Source organism: Syngnathus floridae, chromosome 6, assembly GCF_059516105.1.
Source record: "Syngnathus floridae isolate MCC-2025c chromosome 6, RoL_Sflo_1.0, whole genome shotgun sequence".
Classification (NCBI taxonomy): Eukaryota; Metazoa; Chordata; class Actinopteri; order Syngnathiformes; family Syngnathidae; genus Syngnathus; species Syngnathus floridae.
The window spans coordinates 12,188,391-12,209,858 of record NC_142418.1 but is presented as its reverse complement, the minus strand read 5'-3'; the positions used below and the strand labels follow the sequence as shown (position 1 = coordinate 12,209,858).

At 39.4% G+C, this 21,468-nt stretch overlaps 3 protein-coding genes across 7 annotated transcripts; 2 read left to right on the top strand and 1 right to left on the bottom strand.

Annotated features, from left to right (window-relative positions):
* Positions 1-361: 361 nt before the first annotated feature.
* nr1h4 (nuclear receptor subfamily 1, group H, member 4) lies at positions 362-10,306 on the top strand. 3 transcript variants are annotated; one of them, XM_088378567.1, is made up of 12 exons: positions 362-549; positions 1,464-1,564; positions 1,669-1,704; positions 1,828-1,982; positions 3,794-4,168; positions 5,311-5,451; positions 5,844-5,977; positions 6,754-6,846; positions 7,001-7,100; positions 7,205-7,351; positions 9,158-9,271; positions 9,363-10,306. In XM_088378567.1, the coding sequence occupies exons 4-12, from the start codon at positions 1,886-1,888 to the stop codon at positions 9,599-9,601; spliced, it is 1,440 nt and encodes a 479-aa protein (XP_088234693.1). In that variant the 5' UTR covers positions 362-549; positions 1,464-1,564; positions 1,669-1,704; positions 1,828-1,885; the 3' UTR covers positions 9,602-10,306. The 3 variants fall into 3 exon arrangements, with proteins under 3 accessions (XP_088234693.1, XP_088234694.1, XP_088234695.1); XM_088378568.1 differs by having other exon boundaries at positions 1,776-1,982; XM_088378569.1 differs by lacking the exon at positions 1,464-1,564.
* On the bottom strand, positions 10,300-14,429 carry c1qtnf13 (C1q and TNF related 13). Of its 3 annotated transcripts, none has more exons than XM_088378572.1 (3): positions 14,305-14,429; positions 12,597-12,796; positions 10,300-11,705 (listed from the first exon to the last, which is right to left on the bottom strand). In XM_088378572.1, the coding sequence occupies exons 2-3, from the start codon at positions 12,628-12,630 to the stop codon at positions 10,678-10,680; spliced, it is 1,062 nt and encodes a 353-aa protein (XP_088234698.1). In that variant the 5' UTR covers positions 12,631-12,796; positions 14,305-14,429; the 3' UTR covers positions 10,300-10,677. The 3 variants fall into 3 exon arrangements, with proteins under 3 accessions (XP_088234698.1, XP_088234696.1, XP_088234697.1); XM_088378570.1 differs by lacking the exon at positions 14,305-14,429 and adding an exon at positions 13,935-14,070; XM_088378571.1 differs by lacking the exon at positions 14,305-14,429 and adding an exon at positions 13,475-13,592.
* On the top strand, positions 13,974-20,588 carry ube2na (ubiquitin-conjugating enzyme E2Na). The gene is made up of 4 exons (XM_088378573.1): positions 13,974-14,139; positions 18,289-18,535; positions 18,675-18,815; positions 19,367-20,588. Exons 1-4 carry the CDS (start codon positions 14,110-14,112, stop codon positions 19,402-19,404), a joined length of 456 nt encoding a protein of 151 aa, XP_088234699.1. The 5' UTR covers positions 13,974-14,109; the 3' UTR covers positions 19,405-20,588.
* Positions 20,589-21,468: the final 880 nt, after the last annotated feature.

Genomic DNA, 21,468 nt, shown 5'->3' with positions numbered 1-21,468 from the left:
TTTAATTCAAGAGCTTTGTATCATTTTTTCATTTACAGCTGTTGAATTAATTTCACGACTACTGTGCCGCCATTTTCAAGTATTTGGGCAAATGAGTTGCATCTGAGAAGTCGCTTATGATCACTTGAAATAATGATAGTAATAATAAATATAAATATATTGTGACTTGAGTGTGCTCTGCATCATATTAAGTGGATGCACTGTATGTTCCTTGTATGTGTTTGTGTATGTGGGTGGGATACTCTGATTACCAGAGTCTACATGCGGTAGCCTCTTAGTCTTTTTGAGATAAAGAGAGGCTTTTTTTGGCAAGTGTGTTTCAGCGGGTTTGGGGTTGGGGGGGATGAGGACAGGGATGGACAGTTTAATTAATAACCACCATCCTTTTCTCCCTGACCTTAGCTGGTTGCACATGCTTTAACTGAAGCTCAGACACAAGCATGGTGCATTAGAAAATATTAATGGGTGCTGTTTAATTAACAGTGTGGACATCTGAAAACGCAGGGAACAAAGAGATTCAAATAGTGGGACTTATTCAGCGAGGAGAAGGTAAGGACCAATCGCGCGTGTTTCATGATGGTGAGCCCACGTGTGTCCAAAAGTGTGTGCTTGGTGGCGGATGAGGTGTCGAGCTGCTGTGTGGGCAGTGGGTTGCAGTCGGATCCCTTGGGAAATTATTTTAGTTAATCAAGTATTGTTACTGATGGCACATAAAGTCAAACTCATTTGAATGCCGTAAAGGAATGAACTTTCAAACTTGCTGTGCTTTGCTGTGCTGATGTATGTTGACATTATGTTATGGCATGATTTGTTAAAATGAACATAATAAAACTAATGTTGGCTAGATTAAGAGTTAAAAGTCCTACTCTATGATGCAAAGCAAACCACTGTCTCAATAATGACTAATTTGTTGCATAAAAAACAGTGCAGTTTTCTTCGTGCATATGAATGCAAAACCAAAAAATAAACCAATGGCTCAATCAAAACACATTTGGATAATTTATTCATCATACTGTACCAGTGTGAGGATGACATCCGAGTAATCCGACTGGACGCCTAGAGCTGTGATCGAGTTACGACATAATTGATTTTTTGTGCGAAATTTTGGCTTGGATCATCCCGTAGAATTGTGCGATATTTCAGAACCATTAAGAGGAAGTCATTGTCTACCCCTATCAAGGTGGGCTCGTATTTTATTCATTACGTTTGAGTACCTCTATCATGCAGTTGAGTTAAGGATGATAAGAAAGACTAAACGTTTTCATTTCCTAAGAGGAGAACAATACACTGAGAACTACAGTTGTGACAAATAAATCACAGCATGTCATAGAAACTCCTGGGTTCCATAAATAATCTCCCATGTGGTGTCAGGAGCATTCTGATTGGAGTCTCAATATGTGCAAATATAATGCCTTGACCTCGCTGCTTTTTTGGCCTTTTATTCTCATCGATATGAAAACAAGCAAGGGGAGAACGTGCCCTAATGTACCAGTTACCACACAAGGAAGCCGATGTTCAAACCAAGACCATCAGAACTGTGAGGCAGACCTACTAACCACTGCTGGTATTAACAAACCCATTTATTTAGTAAGTGATACCTCCAACATTGTACAGGCAGTGGAGTAACACTTGTTTCTTTCATGACCTTCATCTGCCACCTCCCTGCAGACAGCTCAACCCTGTGTGGGAGAGAACACTCGACAGGTTTGTTGATGTCCACACTCACAAGCTCCTACTTAATTACTTTTCAATGAATGTGTCACTGGCTGCTACAGGCAGACCCAGATGAGTGTTGAGGAGATCTTCATCGGGCCGCTCTTGTTACAGTGGGAAACGGACACAGAAAACGTCCGCGTGGCTCAGTTTCGCCTAACAAGCTTCCTTCATGAATGAGTGGGTGGGCCCCGACATTGATGTGGTGGGACCACTACAAATCCCACCCACAGATGAATTTCCCATCTCAGAGAACTCCCATTTATTTGGTAAGTCTGCTTGGCATGAGACACATATTTGCTAATCCATAGGCAACTGATTTGCCAGTACGCTGTGCTGTGTGTCTGCAAGGGGCGTGACCTAATGCGTGACATCCAGAGTTGTAGTCATGTTGGCCATAGTTCCGTGTTAGTGTCTGCTCCATTTTCCCTGAGATTGTTTCCATTTTCTGCTTGTGTGTTTGATTATTTGGCCGTTCACTAAATGGCTAAAGTCCGTACCTTGCTGGGCCGCGAGGGTTTGCACACTTAGAGAATGTAAGAATTTCAGTGGGGTTCCTAAAAGGTTGCAAACAGTTTTTATTGTTGCAAAGAATGTCTAAAATGTCTTTGCGACAAGAAAGACTCTTGAAGACTATTAAAACTGTTGGCAAATGTCTGGCAAAGGTCTTTGCATCCTTGAATGAACCCTGACGAAAATACTAAGCTTCGTGCTCAGTGAGATTTAGACTTCAGAATGCATCAGTGACTAGAATTGTTAATCACAAATTCAATAAGGCTGGATGCACCAGCAGTATGTGAACCACCAAAGCCTTTTCATATCATCTATTTTTAATCCAACTACTGATCTGTTGGAATCAATTGGTGCAACAACATCCATTCCAAAAAGCAGCTCACTATCAACCCTGGCTCCTCGTTCATTACTCATAACCAGTAGCCATTTCCATTGCCCTAATGTTCAGGTGACTTCGCATACTGTCATGCTACCTGTAAAGAAGAAAGGGGTTGCTTAGTTAATGAGTAGCTCTGGCAACCTTTGCGCCTCTTGGGATGTCTCGTGAACACGCCAAGTTCTTTGAAGCCTCTTGCTTCTGTTCTGAAAGAAGACGTAAACTTACAAAGAAACAAGCAGTGTGTCGCTGTAACAGTATGTACTATACTTTGAATGGTCCGTGTGTTCGGAATCTCCGATATGGCGCTCGTCAGAACCAAATCTTCAAGAGGTTAGTGCTGTATTGTATGTTTGACAAAATGCTATGCTTTTTTATGTAGTATGTGATAATAGTTCACCTGATATGTGTTAATCGTTCTTTTTTGGCATTTTTAATATCGTCACATCTTCAGTTTCCACAGAGCAGCGTGTTTGGAAATGTGTTACATGTCACTCCAGAGACATGGTGTGCTCTGTGAGAGTTTGTTGTTAATGATTTATGGCCTTACAGTATGTGGTGTGGATCTTGCATAGTACTGCTTAGCTGGTTCTCTGGGAAAGAGCTTGAAAGAATTAGATTAGATTCCACTACAGAGAAATCACAAGTTCAAATCGATTGTTATCAACTTTGAAATACTATGTTGTCCATGGAGCTTGTGGAAACACGGTAATGGTGGCTCAGATGTCAAAATAGGAAGAGACAATATTTTTGTCAGTCGCTTTCACTGATTTACATGAAATGAAACAGTCTGAGTTTTGCATAGCTCAATGGTACGCGATTATAAACCACCAAGATTCGGCATTTTTTAGAAAACCAATGTACAATTAGCCAGTCAGCTTCATTAAAACAGACGTGTAAATCCACCATTTTTAATAAGTGGAATGAAATAATTTAAGGCTCTATCAAAATTGAGGAACAATTTATTCTAACTGCACTAAAAATGGACTAATCTGTAATCTGTCATACAAAAATAATCAACAAGCTTCTTTTAGAAGAAATTATATTATGCATTTATTTGGGTTGACAGTCATAATGGCCCTCCGAAAGAAGCTATGACTACAATGCGGCCCATGAAAAAAAATGAGTTTGACACCCCTGATCTATACAGTGACCCTGAGTTGTTTTCTCATGCTGTTCTTGTTCTTCTAGATATTCTGGCAGATCAGAGCAGTCCTCTGCTACAAGACCCTGACATGTTACCGTTCAGCAGCTACCCGGGCATGCAGTACACCAGCATGGAGCCAAGCGTGCCCTCACCGTATTACTGTTGTCAGAACTACTACCCCCAGTACACCGGAGAGGAATGGTACTCCCACACTGGCCTGTATGAACTAAGGAAAGGAACTTTGGAGGCCAGGTATGACGGTGATAGGGAGGAGGTCTCTGCTGGAATGCCTGTTGTGTGCAAGAGGGCCCGGCACATGTCACAGGCTGGACGCATCAAAGGGGAGGAGCTATGTGTTGTCTGTGGAGACAAGGCGTCTGGCTACCACTATAATGCGCTCACCTGTGAGGGCTGCAAAGGTGAGAGTACAGTACATGACATGACGTCCCCCTTCCAAAAAAATGATAAAATACACACCATTTATTATCAAGTTTATCAAGGCTATTTCTTTCGCTATTGATGCCTCTGGTGGGTGAATAGAGTTGTTGTCAGGTGTGGACTGTCCAGACATTCACCTGTTTGGGAGCAAAACTGCTCGTAGGGGTTAATTGACTTATTTTTGTGGTAGATGCTAAGGGTTTGGGTCTCCATTCAACCCAAGAGGTATGGATGAGTGTACAGGTAATTCCACTCGGTGATATTAAACAATGTTAGGAGTGCGGTAGCATCATTGGACTAAGAAAAGGTTCAGGTCTCCCTCCTCCGCTCTCCGTGGTGCTAGGTTTCCTCTCGACTTTCTGCAGTACAATACAGGAGAAACATGAGCTATGTTGCATTATTGCCTGCCATTGTGCTGAATCTTCTGTCAGAATGTCCTGTAACTGTTTCAAATTCATCCTTTGTGTGTGCGTGCGTATGTACTGTGCAAGCCTGAGTGCGCTTGTGTGTGTGTGTGTGTTTGTGTGTGTGTAATAATAATATTCTCAGCAGGGGGGCAAGTGTTGCATATTGTAACAACATACGTATATAGTGTTGCATATTGCATATTTATTTTTTGCTACTTATTCTGAGAAATAATGAAGAATGTTAAATTAATAAAGAAAAGAAAATAATCATGTTAGTAAAAGTAATTTGAGCAAATTGGTAGTTTCGAAACTGTGTCAAACTGGTATGTCACTTTGAATGAGTCTGTACCCAGAAGTAACTCTCAGCTTCAAAAAGATTGCTGACACCAAGCCTAGATGAAGTCCATTTTTTGTAGACAAGTACGTAGTAGTTGCTTTTGATTGACAGTTGTCAGTTGAGCGGGGAGTGGTTTCAACACTTGCAACAAACAAGTCTTCAGTGTTTGAGAGCAGACACAACAGCTTGATTTTTCATGATTTCGAAGCGTTGCTATAATGACAGTGAGGTTCACACATTTTTCTTTGCTGTTAAATAAAGACCTCTACTGTGGTTTCACTTTACACTTTCAACCAATTAGGCTGTATCTTAAACTGTTTCCGAAGAATGAAATGCATGCCTTCGTTACTTAACTCTGTCTTTTTCCCACCATATTAAGGTTTCTTCAGACGGAGCATTACAAAGAATGCGGTCTACAAGTGCAAAAGTGGAGGAAACTGTGAGATGGACATGTATATGCGCAGGAAATGCCAGGAATGTCGACTCAGGAAATGCAAGGAGATGGGCATGTTGGCAGAATGTGAGCACTCACTGTTTTTTGTACCAACCAATGGTGAAAGAATTAGGTAGGCAGGACTTAAATTGGGCTCGTAGTTCTCAAACTGGGGTCATCTGTGGGTTCACAAGCTGTACCTTTAGGGCCCCTGAAAACTTTGTCACAAAGTATTATGTATTCTTTTTGTCGAGAATATTCCAGAATGAGTGATGGAATATTATAAGAATAAAGTTTAAAAATCACTTAAAATCCCCTGTTAAACTTTTCCATCAACCAGTGATTCGACAGCAGTGAGTTGAGGTCTGTTTCTATACAAGTTTCGAAATAAAAGCCTCCTCTAAAATAGACGTCATACTCTTAACACCAAAATGATTTTTGACCTTGAAGTGAAAAATTAAAATTTCATTTTCTGTCAGGCCTGCTTACTGAGATCCAGTGCAAATCGAAAAGGCTGCGGAAGAACACCAAAGCCTCCCCGGGACAGATGACTGGAGATGAGACTGAGGGGGCAGACAACAAACAAGTCACATCAACCAGCAAACTGTCAAAGGTACTATTGTTTGCACAAAACAATATTATCCCTTTTTGGTAGTTTTATTAAATATATGTTGTAATAATGAAGGATATAAACACCAATGATTTATTAAAGGAGCTGTATCATACTATTTTAAGATTTCCACGGTTTATTATAGGCATACACGTAGATGATTATTCTGTTTATTACCTATAGCCCAATGGCGATTTATTTTTTCATGAAATTTGATTTCTTTTGTTGGCTGGAAGTAAGACACCTTTGTTCACTACAGGTTGGTAGACTCAAGGTGCATTCAATGACCATTCACAAAGTGGGACACCTCAAAGAAAAAAACGAATTTAATGCACCAAACAGCCATGACTAGAACTTCAGTACACTGCAGGATGTAGGTGGAAACATTTGGTAGTTTTTTTAATGCACCAAAATCGGAACAGCTGCTATGAGGAACCGGGCATTTGTTAACTCTGCAGGGGCGGTCTTAAGGGTGGTTCTTCATTTTGTTATGTCACAGACCTGGGTGTTTTCTTGAATCGGGCGGGGCTGGTGCTTAGAGAGGATGAATGAGCAGGAATGATCCAAAATGGGTGAATGCAGGAAAACACCACTGGGAGCTGTTTTGGATGAGGAATTAGACTTTTAACATGGCTAAAAGTTCCAAAAATTTAGCCTGATAGGGCTCCCTTAATTTGCACGTCGGTTTTTGTAGCTTAGCAAAAAAAAAAAAAAATTCTAACACCATTCAAAATTGTAGTATACGAATGCATAGTTTTACTCGCCCTGTCGTTTTCCAGGAAAAAATTACTGAAGAGCAGCAGGTACTCATAAAGGCCATTTTAGACGCCTACAACAGACATCAAATTCCCCAAGAAGTCACCAAAAAGCTGGTATTGTGCCTTCATTTGCTCTCTCTTTTTATTCATAGAGTACAAAAATGTTTGTTTTTTTTGCTATCAGCCCAAGTACTCACTACTGTATAAATCCTTTTTTACTTTTTATTTTCACTTTCATTCTCAAATGATTGTTGTTTTCTCATACTAGCTACAAGAGGAGTACAGTGCTGAAGAAAATTTTCTCCTCTTGACAGAAATGGCAACAAGTCAAGTCCAAGTTCTGGTGGAGTTTACAAAAAATATCCCAGGTTTTATTCACTCCTTCACAAAACCTACAAAGATTTCTGTTTTACAAGAAAAACCAAAAGAGAAAGATGAATTGTGTTCTTTTTCTCCATGACGTTTCTCACAGGCTTTGTGTCCCTGGATCATGAAGATCAGATTGCTCTACTTAAAGGTTCAGCAGTAGAAGCCATGTTTCTGCGCTCTGCTCAGGTGTTTAGCCGAAAGATGCCCAGTGGACACACTGAAGTCTTGGAGGAAAGGATACGTAAAAGTGGTCAGTCCCTCCCACACAAGTAGTGTCATAGTCTGAATACTTTTTTTATTTTAATGAATTTCTTTCAGGAATTTATAAAATACTAAATTGACCCCTCAACAAAAAAAGACTTTTACAAATACTATCCTTCAACAAGCGATTAATGCATCTTGTTATTTGTGGCCGTTGGAGTCAGATGCTCCATGTGTATAATTCATCAGCTGAGACGTACATCTTGGTGACTTGTTGATCTCTCAGCCGGTTTTGGTTACAGTGGGACACATTCCCCTTCTGGGTTATGTTCCGTTTAGTTCTACGCATACGCCCACGCCTGTGTTTGTTAGTGTGGGGTGGGGGCATTGCTGGCAAGTAAGAGTGAATATTGTAGGAAAGATTTATAGGGAAGTAACCTATTTAAATCATTCCCATGCTTTATGTCACAGGTGTCAAACTCAAGGCCCGGGGGCCAGATACGGCCCGCCACATCATTTTATGTGGCCCACGAAGACAAATTGTGCATCAAATTTGTGGGTCATTACTAGAATTACAAATTGTCTTCACTTTTAACTATATGTTTTTTTTTTTAATATTTGACCAGCTTTTACTCGTCTGATTTGAAAACGAGTTATTTGTCAGTTTGTTTTGTAGCTTTTACTGTATATAATATGAGGTGCTCAAACATTTATTTGGGTTGACAGTCATAATGGCCCTCCGAAAGAAGCTACGACTACAATGCGGCCCGCGAAAAAAATGAGTTTGACACCCCTGCTTAATGTATAGACGAAAGTATGTTAAAATTCCATTCACACTGAAATACAAAGTTACCCAAAAAAAAAAAAAAACGTGCTTGCACATAGTCGTTGGCAATACCCTTTGTCAGTAGTTTTGAATACCCTTTGTCAGTGTATGTACTGTATTGCTTTAGAATTCAATGTAAAGGCGTGACCACTCATTACATGTGAGGTCACTTAGCTCCAAGTGATCAGTGAATATTCCTCTAAAGTCAAATGAAAGAAATTAGAGTGTCCACTTGGCCGTTTGAATGGCAAACTGACACCGGACAGCATTGTGTCCCTGAACAAAGAGTTGAATGAGCACGCTCCGTCTGATTCCTGTGCGGCGTTTGCATATTTGCATATTCTCTCTGTGCTCATGAGGGTTATTCTGGCTTTTTCGCAGATTTGAAAAACATGCATAATTATGCTAATTGAAGACTTTAAAACGCTCGCAGGTGTGAATGTGGGTGTGTATAGTTGTTTTTCTATATGTGCCCAGTGATTGGTTAGCAACCAGTCAAGGATGTCCACCTGCTTTTGCACAAAGCTTGTTATTTAGTCGATGTGTCAAGATGGACAGTTGACAGAATGATAGCTGATGATGAGCTGTGATTGGTGGTCAGCAGACATTCACACATAAAGGCCAGGGAAGAAGACCAAAGAAGCAAAACGGTCGGAGGAGACTATTGTTCCTTATCCAAACATCTTGAGTGCTTTTGTTCAAATTTCTCTTTTGGGCCCTGCTGGCATTTCTGAATGCTCGCTGATGTGTCCGAGCGGACAGACATTCCATTTTATACAGCTGTTTATGTGAGAGACTAAAACGAGCACAAAATTTAAATAAAGCTTCATTTACAGGTAACTTTTAACAACTGTTTGAGCAAGACAATAATATAGAAACAGGAACAATCAATCCATCCATCCATCATTCATTTTTTTGCATTTATTTATTTATTTATTTATTTATTTATTTATTTATTTATTTATTTATTTATTTATTTATTTATTTATTTATTTGTAAAGCTGCTTTCTTTGGGGTGTTGTCTTTCAGGCATTTCAGAGGAGTTCATCACACCAATGTTTAACTTTTACAAAAGTATTGGTGAACTCCACATGGTGCAGGAGGAGCAAGCCCTCCTCACAGCCATAACCATCCTGACACCAGGTGAGTGGCTGCTAGCTGCTACACACGCAGCCTTCTTGTGTCACAAATGTAAACATTCAAGTATTTCACTGTGCAATGAATCCTACTCTAGATCGGCCTTACGTAAAGGATCAACAGGCTGTCGAGAACCTGCAGGAACCTATGCTGGACGTACTGAGGAAGCTTTGCATTTTGCAGCATCCGCAGGATCCTCAGTACTTTGCACGGCTGCTGGGCCGGTTGACCGAGCTGAGAACACTCAACCACTATCATGCAGAAATGCTTATGTCGTGGAGAATGAACGATCATAAATTCACACCTCTACTCTGTGAGATCTGGGATGTGCAGTGAATAAACATCACGTGATATAACATGAACATTTTCAACTTAAAAGTCAAGGTCCACAATGGTGCATATCAACTGGTACACAAGCTTTAAATAAACTCCTGTGCAACTGTTTTGCTTGATAGTACCTGATTACTCTCAACAAATACCGTTATATATTATTATGTCTTCTGATCTATTTTTTTAACCATCCATTTCTATAGTTCCTCAATTAGGCCGAGATGAACCCAGTTTACCGACAAGAGGTGGGGTACACCGTGGACTGGCTGCCAGCCAATCACAGGGCACTTATTGACAAACCACACTCAGATGCATATTCACATCTATGGACAGTTTAGAATCTTCATTTAAGCTAACGTGCATGCTTTTGGAATGTTGGAAAAAAAATCTGGGTACCCTGATGTAACAAACGCAAGCACAAGGAGAATATATGCTGACCACATATTTTGACATTCTCTTTCTATTTATTAAAATTCGATGGTATTTTAATTTCTGATGTGGTTATATGGTGAACTACCTACTACTTTTATTCAGCGGTAGGTTAGCTGCTGCACAATATCTCTAAATGTATTTCTTGTAATAACTTAACCATCGTACTGTATGTAGAAATGACATAATAGGTTAAAATCTAATTTCTTACAGCTGATCAGTCCAGCTCCATATACTGTACCATACTGTACGGTCAAGAAATAAAATAAAATAACTTGTGGATTTCTAATGTGTTTATTCATACATTGAATACACATAATTAAAAATATCACTATTGAAATGATATTACAGTAATTTCACATGTTCAACCAACTCACAAGATAACTATACAAAATGTACATGATTGGCGTCATGCCCTTACACACCGTTTTATTTTATAGCTCCATGTACGTAGCATTTTTTAAAGAACATTGATAACTGTGTCACAGCGTCACCTCGTGGAGATATTTGCTTATAGCTTACACAATGCAATTACCTTTGGTTAGTTCTGAAATATTGCAAATAAAATAAAATAGCAAAACTCATTTTGTTTGACAACTTGACTATTTGCTAATAAAAGTAAAAAAGCAACGGTGGCATTTACAGCTCTGTGCTTATTTATGTGTGTATGTGAGTGAGTTGGCCTCGGGATACACCAAGAAGCCTGAGAAGGTGGTGTACCTCCCCTGGTTGCTGTATACAGCGTAGCGATTATCCTGCTGACTGTACAGCCACACAGTGTCGCCCTTGTGAAGGAAAAGCATCAAACTCTGACTCTGCATCTCCCGTCTCTTGGACGTATCGTCGTCAAACACCATGGCCTGTACCACGCCCTCCCCAGTCATCAGCTTCACAGAAAGAGCCTTCCGAGGGTGTTTACCCACCGTGAATGCAAAATAGTAAGCCCCGGGGAAGCGGCAGGTGAACCTGCCCGAGGATTTATTGAAATGGCCCCCGATGTTGACGAATTCTACGTCAAAGGTCAAAGGTGACTTGTGCTGCTGCTTGCGACGCTGGCCTATAAACGTGGATGTCCGTGCCACAGAGAAGGCTGATCTGGGCTGCTCAAATGGCTGATGTCTGACCTGAGGGGGACAGTCTGGGTGAGGCATCAGGTGGTTGCTGATGTAGCTGCTTGGAGAGGTGTCGGGATAGACGAGGTAACCAGAGAAGCTGACGTAAGGGCCGGCATTGCTGTACAAAGCATACTGAGAATTCTGCTGCAACATTAACCACACTGTGTCCATTTCCTTCAATGCGATCATTATGCTTTGACTTTGAACTTTTCTGCCCTTCTTGCGGTAGTCATCATAAGCCATGGCCTGCACCTCCCGTCCGTTTTTCACTAGAATGACGGAGAGCATTTTGTTTGGGAATTTCCCCATCGAGAAGGAGAAGTAGTACACTCCTGGGAGGCGGCAACGAAAGTAACCAGTGTCTGGATTGAAGTCCCTTCCGATGTTGACCAAGAGCTTGTTAAAGGTCACCACACTCTGCTTGCCCCCCAGTATGCTGCTGGTACGCGTAGCAGAGAAAGCTGAGCGGGGACCTGTTGTCACTGGAGGGGCACGCTGGGGGGAGCTTGGGCCACAGGTGCTCACTATCAGTAAAGCTGCAAGATAAAATCGGGGGGCCCATTCACCTGTAGAGGGAAAGACAAAGCGCAGGGCAAAGAATCATCCCACTGTGATTGAGTGTGTCAGATTGAGTATCGGCAGCGCAAGTTAATGTCAATCATAAGAAGCAACATGGCGAACTAAATTGGTGTGAGCAGTCGCCCCTTTATACTGTGGCTGCTACTGTCTGTGCTCTCTGTGAACACATAGGACTCAATTAAGTTCTGCATCATCTGCTCCTGTGTGAGGTGAACAATAGACATCTTTAGAAGAGTTTGGTGAGGTGGGTTGGAATGGAATGACTGCTATTCGCCAAGTATAACAAATGAAACTTTTTTTTTTTTTACATGAAATGTTCATTGTACTGTTTATATTATTTTATTGTTTCATGTGTTTCCTATCAAAGACACAAATTCCCAACTAGTTTCAAGTCACAATATTTGAGAAAATTAAATCAGATTTTGACAGAAGATTAAAATGTATCTAAAAATAAGTAAAATTATACTTATTACATAGCAAAAGCAGAAATATTTTGACCCTATGACATCACCTCACACAAGTAGTAATTTAAACTTGAACTCGATGAGCGGGTTAAAAAAATACTAGGAGTCAAATAATCTTTATGTCTATAAAAAGAAAAAAAAAGAAAAAAAAAGAACAAATACCATGCAAAATGTTCAACAAAGTAAAATTTTCTTAATGCTAGACACAACAAAGTCAATAATGGATTGAATTGTCATCTAATTACGCCACAATAATTAAACATGTATCATTGTCATCCTACCAAAAAATACAGCTCAACATTCTAACTATTTTTTACGAGATAGAATTTTGTACATCTCTGTTAAAGCAATCCATCTGCCATGTCAGGTTATTATGGTCCATGGCAAAATTCTTGATAAAAATATAACACTCACCTGTTGAGCAATGTAGAGTATGAATTCCTACCATCTTCCTAAAGGGAACAAAAAAGACGGACTTCCAAAGAAGTGATCGTTGCTCAACTTCAAATGTCCCAATAAGTTCTCATAACGGGCCTGAAGTTCAAACGGCTGATCCTTTTGTCTCCATGCATTTATGAAGAGGAGGAGCTTCACACCATCCTCCAATGTTTAGCCTGCAGAGCATAAAAAAGGTCAAATTCAAGGACTATCTTACGTGCCCTTATTTGGCTGAACGTGTAATTCAACCTTTGTTTTGTCTAAAAGAAAACGAACTGTGATAGTGCGGACCCATAGAAAGACTAGCCAAGGCACACATTTCACTCGAAATTTTATTTTCTTGCTTTGGTTTCTTTAAACTGTGCTTTTACATTATTACGCACCCTCATTAATAAGATTACATTTATTTATATTCATTTTGTCTTCATTTCTCTAAATAAATGACATATTGACATCTACATTATAAGGAAATCAAAGTATCAGGCAATCAATCTTTTATCACTGTCATTTCAGATTGTAATAACTGGGACGGCTGGCAGTGATTCATACAGACATGCAGGCTTAATACAGTCAGTAACAGCTCATAAAATATCGCCTACCTCGAGTCAGAAATTGGGCTATATATGAGTGTGTGTGTGTGTGTGTGTGTGTGTGTGCGTGCGTGTGTGTTCCTGTAGGATATGATTTGAAAAAGATTAAAACAAAGGACATCTTCATTTTAATTATACAGTGATCCCTCGCTACTTCGCGTTTCGATTATCGCGGCTTCACTACATCGCGGATTTTTTCCCCAAATGAAACAAACATCTAAAAGTCAAAATAAAACTTCTAAATTGAGGAAACATGTGTCTAACCTTTAGGACAATGTAGTATTGCTCCAAATGTTCATTTACATTCCTTCAGAAGTCCGTTTTGGCGTGTTAGCACGATCGCGAATTAGCATCTTTCCGCTAACTCGTTAGCCTGCCCAGTACTTCCTGTTGGTGAAACGTACTTCGCGGATTTCACTTATCGCGGGTGGTTTTTGGAACCAATTATCCGCGATAAACGAGGGATTACTGTAGTTAGTTTTAGTTAGTTTGAAGGTTCAGTTAGTGTTCATTTAGTAAAAGATATTTGTTTAATCTTTATTTTGTTAACTGTGTGTTTAAATTGTTTTAACTTTAGTTTTAGTCAATTATAATAACCTTGAAACTGTGCACACAGAAGGATGCCGGACGTGTTCACCATTTACTCAAAGACTTTTACTCTGGAAATACTCTACAAGGTGCCTTTGATGACTATCAAAGTTATTTTCTGCTAAGGTAATCTTACTTTTACTCAAGTATCGCTTTCAGATTTTGTTATTGGTGTGCGCAACAGATGGCTTGCTGCAAGTGCTTCCTCCCATCTGTGGTCATGACGCAGAGAACCCGGAAGTCGTAGGTGTGTGCGTGTGCTGTCAACGAGAGAAGGCACTCACTGAGCTAAAGCTCGCATTTAAGACAAGATGACAGGACTGCCTCGCAGGATTATAAAGGTAACAAATTCACGTTCAAAGATTAACCCCTGTGATTTATTTCTTGTGGTTTTTGCTCAACATATTCGGCCCACACGCGCAAAAGATCGAATATAGGCTTTTGATGCTAACGGTAGCATTCACCACGATACCGTTAGTTGTCCGAAGTGATTTCCGTTTTCTTACCGTGAGAAGGTCAGTCAAAAGTTTTGGTGAAAACGTGACCACCACGTCTAATCGCGTTTGCTGCTGCTAATAGTAAGAAACATAACAAACTGTGTGTTTTCGTTTAAATCCATTGATAGAATGCTGGAGGGATTGACGACCTCACTGGCTAAGCAGGCTAACGAAGCTAACCATGCTAAACAGGTCTACCCTCGTTGAGTGTTTAAAAATCGAAAACTCGCCACGCCATTAACATTTTGTCCCTACCCAAAACAGTGGTTTTGCACTCAAATATAAACGAAGCGTTTAGATGTTGGATGTCTTTCGTGTAATTTATTTGATCCTGGGGCCTTTTGGTGCAATTTCTACGTGTTAATTTCCATCTAATTCTTGCAGTAAGGCAATGGGCGAATGCTTGTCCCTAGTGAGCAATAACGATATATTTAGGAACGAAACATCATAAATTAAGTGTAGGCGCCCTGCTCAATGTTGTATTCTGTAAGGCCTATTTGAATCGATCATTAGAATCAGCATAAACCTGATTTAAAAGGGTTTCACCAAAATTGAACCTTTAAACAATTGATAAGTCAGAACTCAAACTCTTCAGCAGTGGTTGATATTATGAATTACAAACAATGCTGTGCATTCTTTCGTGATGTTTATAACTGGTAAAAACTCAAATGAATCGCACAAAAATATCTTATGTATAGTCGTATGTATCCAAACTTCTGACTTGGGGTGTTCTACATAAGAATCAAACCCAGGCTAATTGACTCTATCCCACTCAGTCCTTTTATAAATCCAAATGTAATTGAATCATATAACAAGCTGGTTATCGGTGGAGGTCTGGATCATTTGGTTTGCACACCCAAGAGAGCTAAGTAAGTTAGCCAAAGATGTCGCTACTCATATTGCCTCTCCATTCACTACAAATACCATATTCTTTGGCAGCCCCTTTGAAATACGTCGACTTAACTGCACGCATTGAGTCTGTTTATTTGCATTTCACACTGCATAGGGTTTGATGTTAAACACACATCGTGATAAAAGTAATTACATTAGGCTCGCACACTAGGTGGTTTATAATTGTGACTTGACCGGAATTAGTGTATAACTTGGATTGCCATCAATGATAAGTGCTAACTGCAGTAGTAAAGTCATTACAGTAAATATTTAACATGCATACTAGGCCATACTTACAAAACAATGAAACGAAAAATGTGACTCAGCATCCCTTATTGTGCTGCATGAGGAAGTACTCTTGCGCCACAGCACAAACCGCTTCATTGGCTGCTGATCATAACCTCTAAATATCATAATTACAATTAACATTTGAATCGTAAAAACATGTCTACATCATAAATATAATGATGCCAAATCAAACACAGCAAGTCATCTCTACTTACTAACTTAATTAGTCACAACGTCATCAGACATGCTCTGATCGAGTCGCTCACGGGTTTGGAAGTTGAATTTGGTTCGTAAGAGGAGGCAAAAAAATCTCGAGGCTCCTCGAGGATTATTTTTCTCGAAATATTTACGAGTATAGACATTTGTAGGTAGAGATTTCACTGTACAAAAATGACTAACACTGGCAGGATTGTTTGAACTGACCAGTACAACCCCAATACAATTGTAACATTCTCAGACCATAAATGTAAAACAATTAAATGGAAAAACAGTATGGCGGCCAGGTTTTTGGCCTCAAGATAACATAATCTTATGCTAGTGCGAAAATTAATTCTCTGATAAAATGATCTAATTATTGCAAAATGTTATGAAGGACCCCTCACTGCATTTACTAGAAATTAGCAAAAGTTGTCATGGAAAATCTGATCATGTTTAGGCACTGTACACACATCATCATTATAGGAAAATATTTTTACATTCAAAATCAATCAAAATAATTTCATTCTTCTTGTAGGGTAAAATGGGTTTGTTATGCGTTTGTACCTAATGTTTATCGGACGTTTTTGCAATGTATTTTGCTTTAAGTTATTTTGTTCAATACATTTCAATCGACATTAATTATACATGGATTTTATTTTGACTCTGGAGGTACCGATATAATTCAACCGACAGAAAATAATCTTTCTCATTGAATGTTTCCCACAATGTGTGGAATGGGGGGTATCCATGTAGAGAAGAAAGCCTAATAGGAAGAGAAAAACGTAAGCTCTCCAGGTGAGTGACTAAGCCAGCCGCAGACCGACATTTGTGGGAAAAGGCGGGAATGTTGGAGGCCTTGAGCCTTTGGCACGTGGGACTGGTACTGGGAGCCCCTCTTGTCTGTGTTTTCACTGCATGGTTTTGTCTGTGGGTTATCTAAAATATTTCAGGAATTTCACTCCGAGCTGCATTCAGGAGAGGCCTGTCAAAAACAAGTACGTTAACTAGTTAACACTTGCGCTCATTCCTAGTTAGTGGATTCGGTTCATTTCAGCTGGCCCACGATGGACATAACATGAAGCTTCCTGGCTATGTTAGATAAAAACGGAAAAAGCAGGGCAGAATACCGTATTGGCCTGAATATAAGACAACCCTGATTATAAGACGACCCCTTCTTTTTCAAGACTCAAGTTTGAAAAAAGACTTTTTGAACATCAGATTTAATTTCTATACAGAAAATAATTACAGTACATCTGAAAGAAATGATTATACCAATATATTTGAGAGAAAAAGTATGTTATTTTGCCTCATTCAAATCATGCAAAAACTGTATCACATCTTAATATCTGAACATTTGAATATGTAAACTAAAGTGCAATCACATTTGTAAATGAATGGCTTCTGGATTTTGAAATGTAAATAACCCAATCTACTGTGATAAAACAACAAAATTGCAATAACTGTATTCAACATCAAAGTGAAGTCTAACTGTAACTGCAAAAAACACCGTCTTATATTCGGGCCAATACGTACAATATCGTATTTGTATATAGCGTACAGTAGTGTATTGATTAGTTTGCTGGATTTTTTTTCAGGATATGTGATGATTGCGGCATACTATTGCAATTGGTGGCATAGTTTGACTGAAACCTTCAGGGAGTAACCAAGTAACGTTGCTGCAGTGGCTGATAGGTGCGGAAGTTAGTATAGTCCCCTGTGGCGTGGAGGCTTAGTGTCACCTTTAAAAAACCATGACATACGGGCACAGGCTTTGTTCGTACACACATAGGCAAACACTCCCCCATCTGTTTTTTTGGGAGGGGTAATAACATCTATCTCTGAGTTCAAGTCTATGCTACTTTTTTACAATTTAATTATTTTTATTATCAGAGGTACCTCGTGGACTCAAAAATGTTATGGCCGCAAATTTTTTCTGCAAGCATAACTGACAGTTTGGATGTTTATTGGTCACAACCATTTTTGTCACTTTTAAGGGCCCTTGTTTTACAAAGGAGTGTCGCCATGTCACAAAGTATTCGCTGTATAATATCTCAGAAAGGTAGAGCTTTTTTTTTTTTTTTTTAAATAAATCCATGATATTGTAAGCAGTCAAATCTGGCGATTAATTTGAATTGGGGGGGGGGGGTATACATATTTAAGAGACATTGTTGGACTCTTTGCCAACTTCACTAGGTCGGTAATTCAAATTGATTCTTTGCTCCATGTTGTGCCACTTACTCTTGGATGACCAATGCGTGATAGTAGCGTGCTACACAAGAGTGAAAACAAAACAGTGAAGGGATAGTGTTATGGCAAAATAGAGTTGGAATGTTGCACAACACCATGACATAAAAAGTTTGCCAATTTGCACGGAGTCGTCATGAGAGTGGCTGCCGCAGTCTCGTCTTACATCAGTGGAAGTGCGCATGGTTGTCGCCTCATCGCCACCTACTGACTGAGCATACATGCTACACTAAGAGAACAGTTTGACAACATTGGCTCCTATGGAACTACTCAAAAACTATTATTTTCAAGTAATTTGTAGCATGAGCTTAAAGCAAAAGGTACACAAAAGCTAAACGGAATGTTTGCATTGCTTTGTTTTTGTTTTGCCAGGAAACTCAGCGCTTGTTTGCAGAGCCTGTGCCAGGTATCCAGGCAGAGCCGGATGAGAGCAACGCTCGCTACTTTCACGTGGTCATATCTGGACCACAGGACTCACCTTTTGAGGGGGGTACATTCAAACTTGAACTCTTTTTACCGGAGGAATATCCCATGGCAGCACCTAAAGTTCGCTTCATGACTAAAATATATCATCCCAATGTAGACAAGCTGGGAAGAATATGTTTAGACATTCTGAAAGGTAAGTTAAAAAATTATGACCATATTGACACTTAAGAGTGTGTATATTACAGCCTCCCTGCCAGAAGTGATAGAAAATTATACATTTTTCAGTCGGCCTCCTCTGTTCTCATTTTCTTTTTATTCACTAATTATTTCAGATAAATGGTCACCAGCTCTGCAGATTCGCACGGTGCTCCTGTCCATCCAGGCATTACTCAGTGCACCAAACCCTGATGATCCCTTAGCAAATGACGTTGCCGAGAAATGGAAGACCAATGAAGCTGAAGCTATAGAGACGGGTAAGAGCTGCTGGCTTTGAATGAAATTACAACTCTGATGGGATTTTCAGCTGTCATTCTCAGTCGACAGCAAGTGGCAAAATGGCCGCCCCCTGAGATGGATAAAATGGGGGAGATTTTGCTGTTTATATTATAATTCATAAAAGGTATAAGATATTATTGTCGCATTGACTTTCCCTTTAAAATACTGGCGCGAACAATCTGTAGGTAACAAACGTGAATTAATCTTAGTGTCAGGGCTCTGATTCACACGAGTAATAGCAGCCTCACAAAGTACACTTTGTACTTTTTGACACATATCGTGTAGGCAAATGCATCAACGTGATCTGAAAAGGCTGTGAGTGATGATACCATTAATGTTTTTGCTGGACATGGAAGTCATGCATCTCTTCTCTAGCCTGTTAGCGGTCTTACAGTAATGACCAACTCACTCTCCATTCTCTTTTAACGTTGATGCTATCAATTAATTTATCATCAGTTGCAGTACTAATAGTCCTTTTTGAAAATGTTCTTGTTGACTTTTTTTTTTTTCCTTCTCAACCCCTCTTCAGCCAAGTCATGGACCAGACTTTATGCTGGAAACAAATGAAGCGACGAGCAGCCTGTCAAGTGAAGACCCACACGGAAGTCAAGTGTGAACACAAGTCCTCATGTTCTGCCAATACCTCCTTTATTTGCATTTGAAGGACACGGTCAAATTTAAACACACGAACACACGCACACTTATGCTATAAATAAACATGAATATAATGAAAAGGGAAAAAGTGCTGGCAATTAGTGAATGCATTCTAGTAAAACGACTCGTCTTTGTCCTGAATAACTCACTACTGTTTGCTCAGAGGTTTAGGTCAGCTCACCTTGGCTTTCTTTGTACATCGATAGTCTGTCAACTGCTGCTTTTTTTAAGCTTTTCAAGAGGGAGGAACCTGCATCCCACATCATTGCTTGGGGGAGAGGAGTCTTGAGGGTAATAAGGAGGAGACAGCAGTGGAACAGGGTGAGGAATGAAGGGCTCGCTGTGGCCAGTATAGTAATTTTTTATGTTTATTTTAACTTTGTGTTCCTTTATCACTGTCGATTAAAAGCAACTAACAACTACTAATGTTTACCATCTGTGGTGTTGTATGACGGCCACGTGGAGATAAGTGTTTGTTCTGGCCAATCACAAATCAGCTCTCCTTATTTAAACTCACAGCTAATAGGACTGAAAGCCAAAACTGAGCCTTTTACAAATTGCATACATCACCGTCACTTTTTAACCACTTCTAGCTGGAAATTGTGTTAAGTGCGTGTCAGTGCTGTTAGGATGGACATTATGGACCTTGACTTAGTTTGAGCTTTTTTTTGTTTTGTTTAACTTTAAAATATCTAGTCCTCAATGTATTTTTTCTTCTTAGTACAGTCATACTAAACTCCACTCAGCTTTTTTCTTCTAGTGCATTTTCAGTCTTGACACTACATGACTCAGTTGTGTATGACCTTCTTCCCAATGGCTATTAATCCACAAAGCAGGGGTTCCATTTGCGCTTTCACCTTATTTAATAATAAGTCAGGATTGGAATGTCTTATGTGATGTTAAGGTGTGGTGTGATCAGTCTCCTCCAATTTAGGTCAGTGTAGAATTTGACACTTGACATTTGTGGCTACAAAGCCGAGTTAAAATGTAAATTTTTGATCATCCGGGAGGAAACTTTTTCCCGTTCTGAGAATGTTATGGAAAACGATCATCTGCATACATTTTAGTTCTGTAAATAAACTCCGTTAGATAATAAACACATGCTTGCGTTTGATTTTTTTGCCGTTAAGTTGAATAAAACAGTGATCAGTAGTCACAATTTCAAACATCCCTCAGACATGCTTTTATTTATTGTTATATAAGACAATAGAACTGCAAGTTCTGAATTCACAGGAGTTCGACTGTCAAAATAATGTAAACTGTTCAATTACTTGACAAGAGAGCACCTTGAATACTTATAATAATTACAATAACCGTAGATGTGATTACTTCCAAGATGGCACAAATTGACACAACAAATACCTCAAGTTCTGTGAGCAAGCTTTATATTAAAGCAATACATCAGTACTAATAAGGGGATTCTGAGAAAAACGTCATTCTCATTGTAAATTGTGTACATCTCATGAATACTGTCATTCGTTTTAACCCATTTCCAGAGGAGTATGTGTCGTGCTCCAGACTCTGTTTGTGGATCAGACAGATATTAATATAGATGGCTGACTTATAAATCGATGCCGCCATATTGGATGTGGCATAAAGTTGGAAGATTCACCAGTGGTTTGACAACATTTCGATAATCTTGTAGGATTTATTTTTACAGGTTAGATTGAGCAATTACAATGAATTGTAATTGACCATTATAAAATATTGTAAAAATGTATCATGAATTGGTGAAATCTAATATATATGGAAATATTTATAAAAGTATATGCATTGCCTTGATGCTACATCCCAAATATAGAATAACTCAAACATTGCTCGTCATCAAATAAAAATTACATACGTGTTTTTTTTAAACATCTGCTTTGAGAAGGATTACCTTTGTGAATTTTATAAAAAGGTGTTTCATGGAGTTTTTGGTTACTAGCCACCGGAACAGGATTTACCACGACCAATATGGCTGAATCGCTGGCGTAC

Coding starts and splice junctions, on each gene's coding strand:
- ube2na (XM_088378573.1), top strand. CDS start 14,110: ATGACAGGACTGCCTCGCAGGATTATAAAG. Junction 14,140..18,288: donor TGCCTCGCAGGATTATAAAG/GTAACAAATTCA, acceptor TTGTTTTGCCAG/GAAACTCAGCGCTTGTTTGC. Junction 18,536..18,674: donor ATGTTTAGACATTCTGAAAG/GTAAGTTAAAAA, acceptor TAATTATTTCAG/ATAAATGGTCACCAGCTCTG.
- c1qtnf13 (XM_088378572.1), bottom strand. CDS start 12,630: ATGGTAGGAATTCATACTCTACATTGCTCAACAG. Junction 11,706..12,596: donor TACTCTACATTGCTCAACAG/GTGAGTGTTATA, acceptor TTCCCTCTACAG/GTGAATGGGCCCCCCGATTT.
- nr1h4 (XM_088378569.1), top strand. CDS start 1,886: ATGAATGAGTGGGTGGGCCCCGACATTGATGTGGTGGGACCACTACAA. Junction 1,983..3,793: donor AGAGAACTCCCATTTATTTG/GTAAGTCTGCTT, acceptor TTGTTCTTCTAG/ATATTCTGGCAGATCAGAGC. Junction 9,272..9,362: donor CATAACCATCCTGACACCAG/GTGAGTGGCTGC, acceptor ATCCTACTCTAG/ATCGGCCTTACGTAAAGGAT.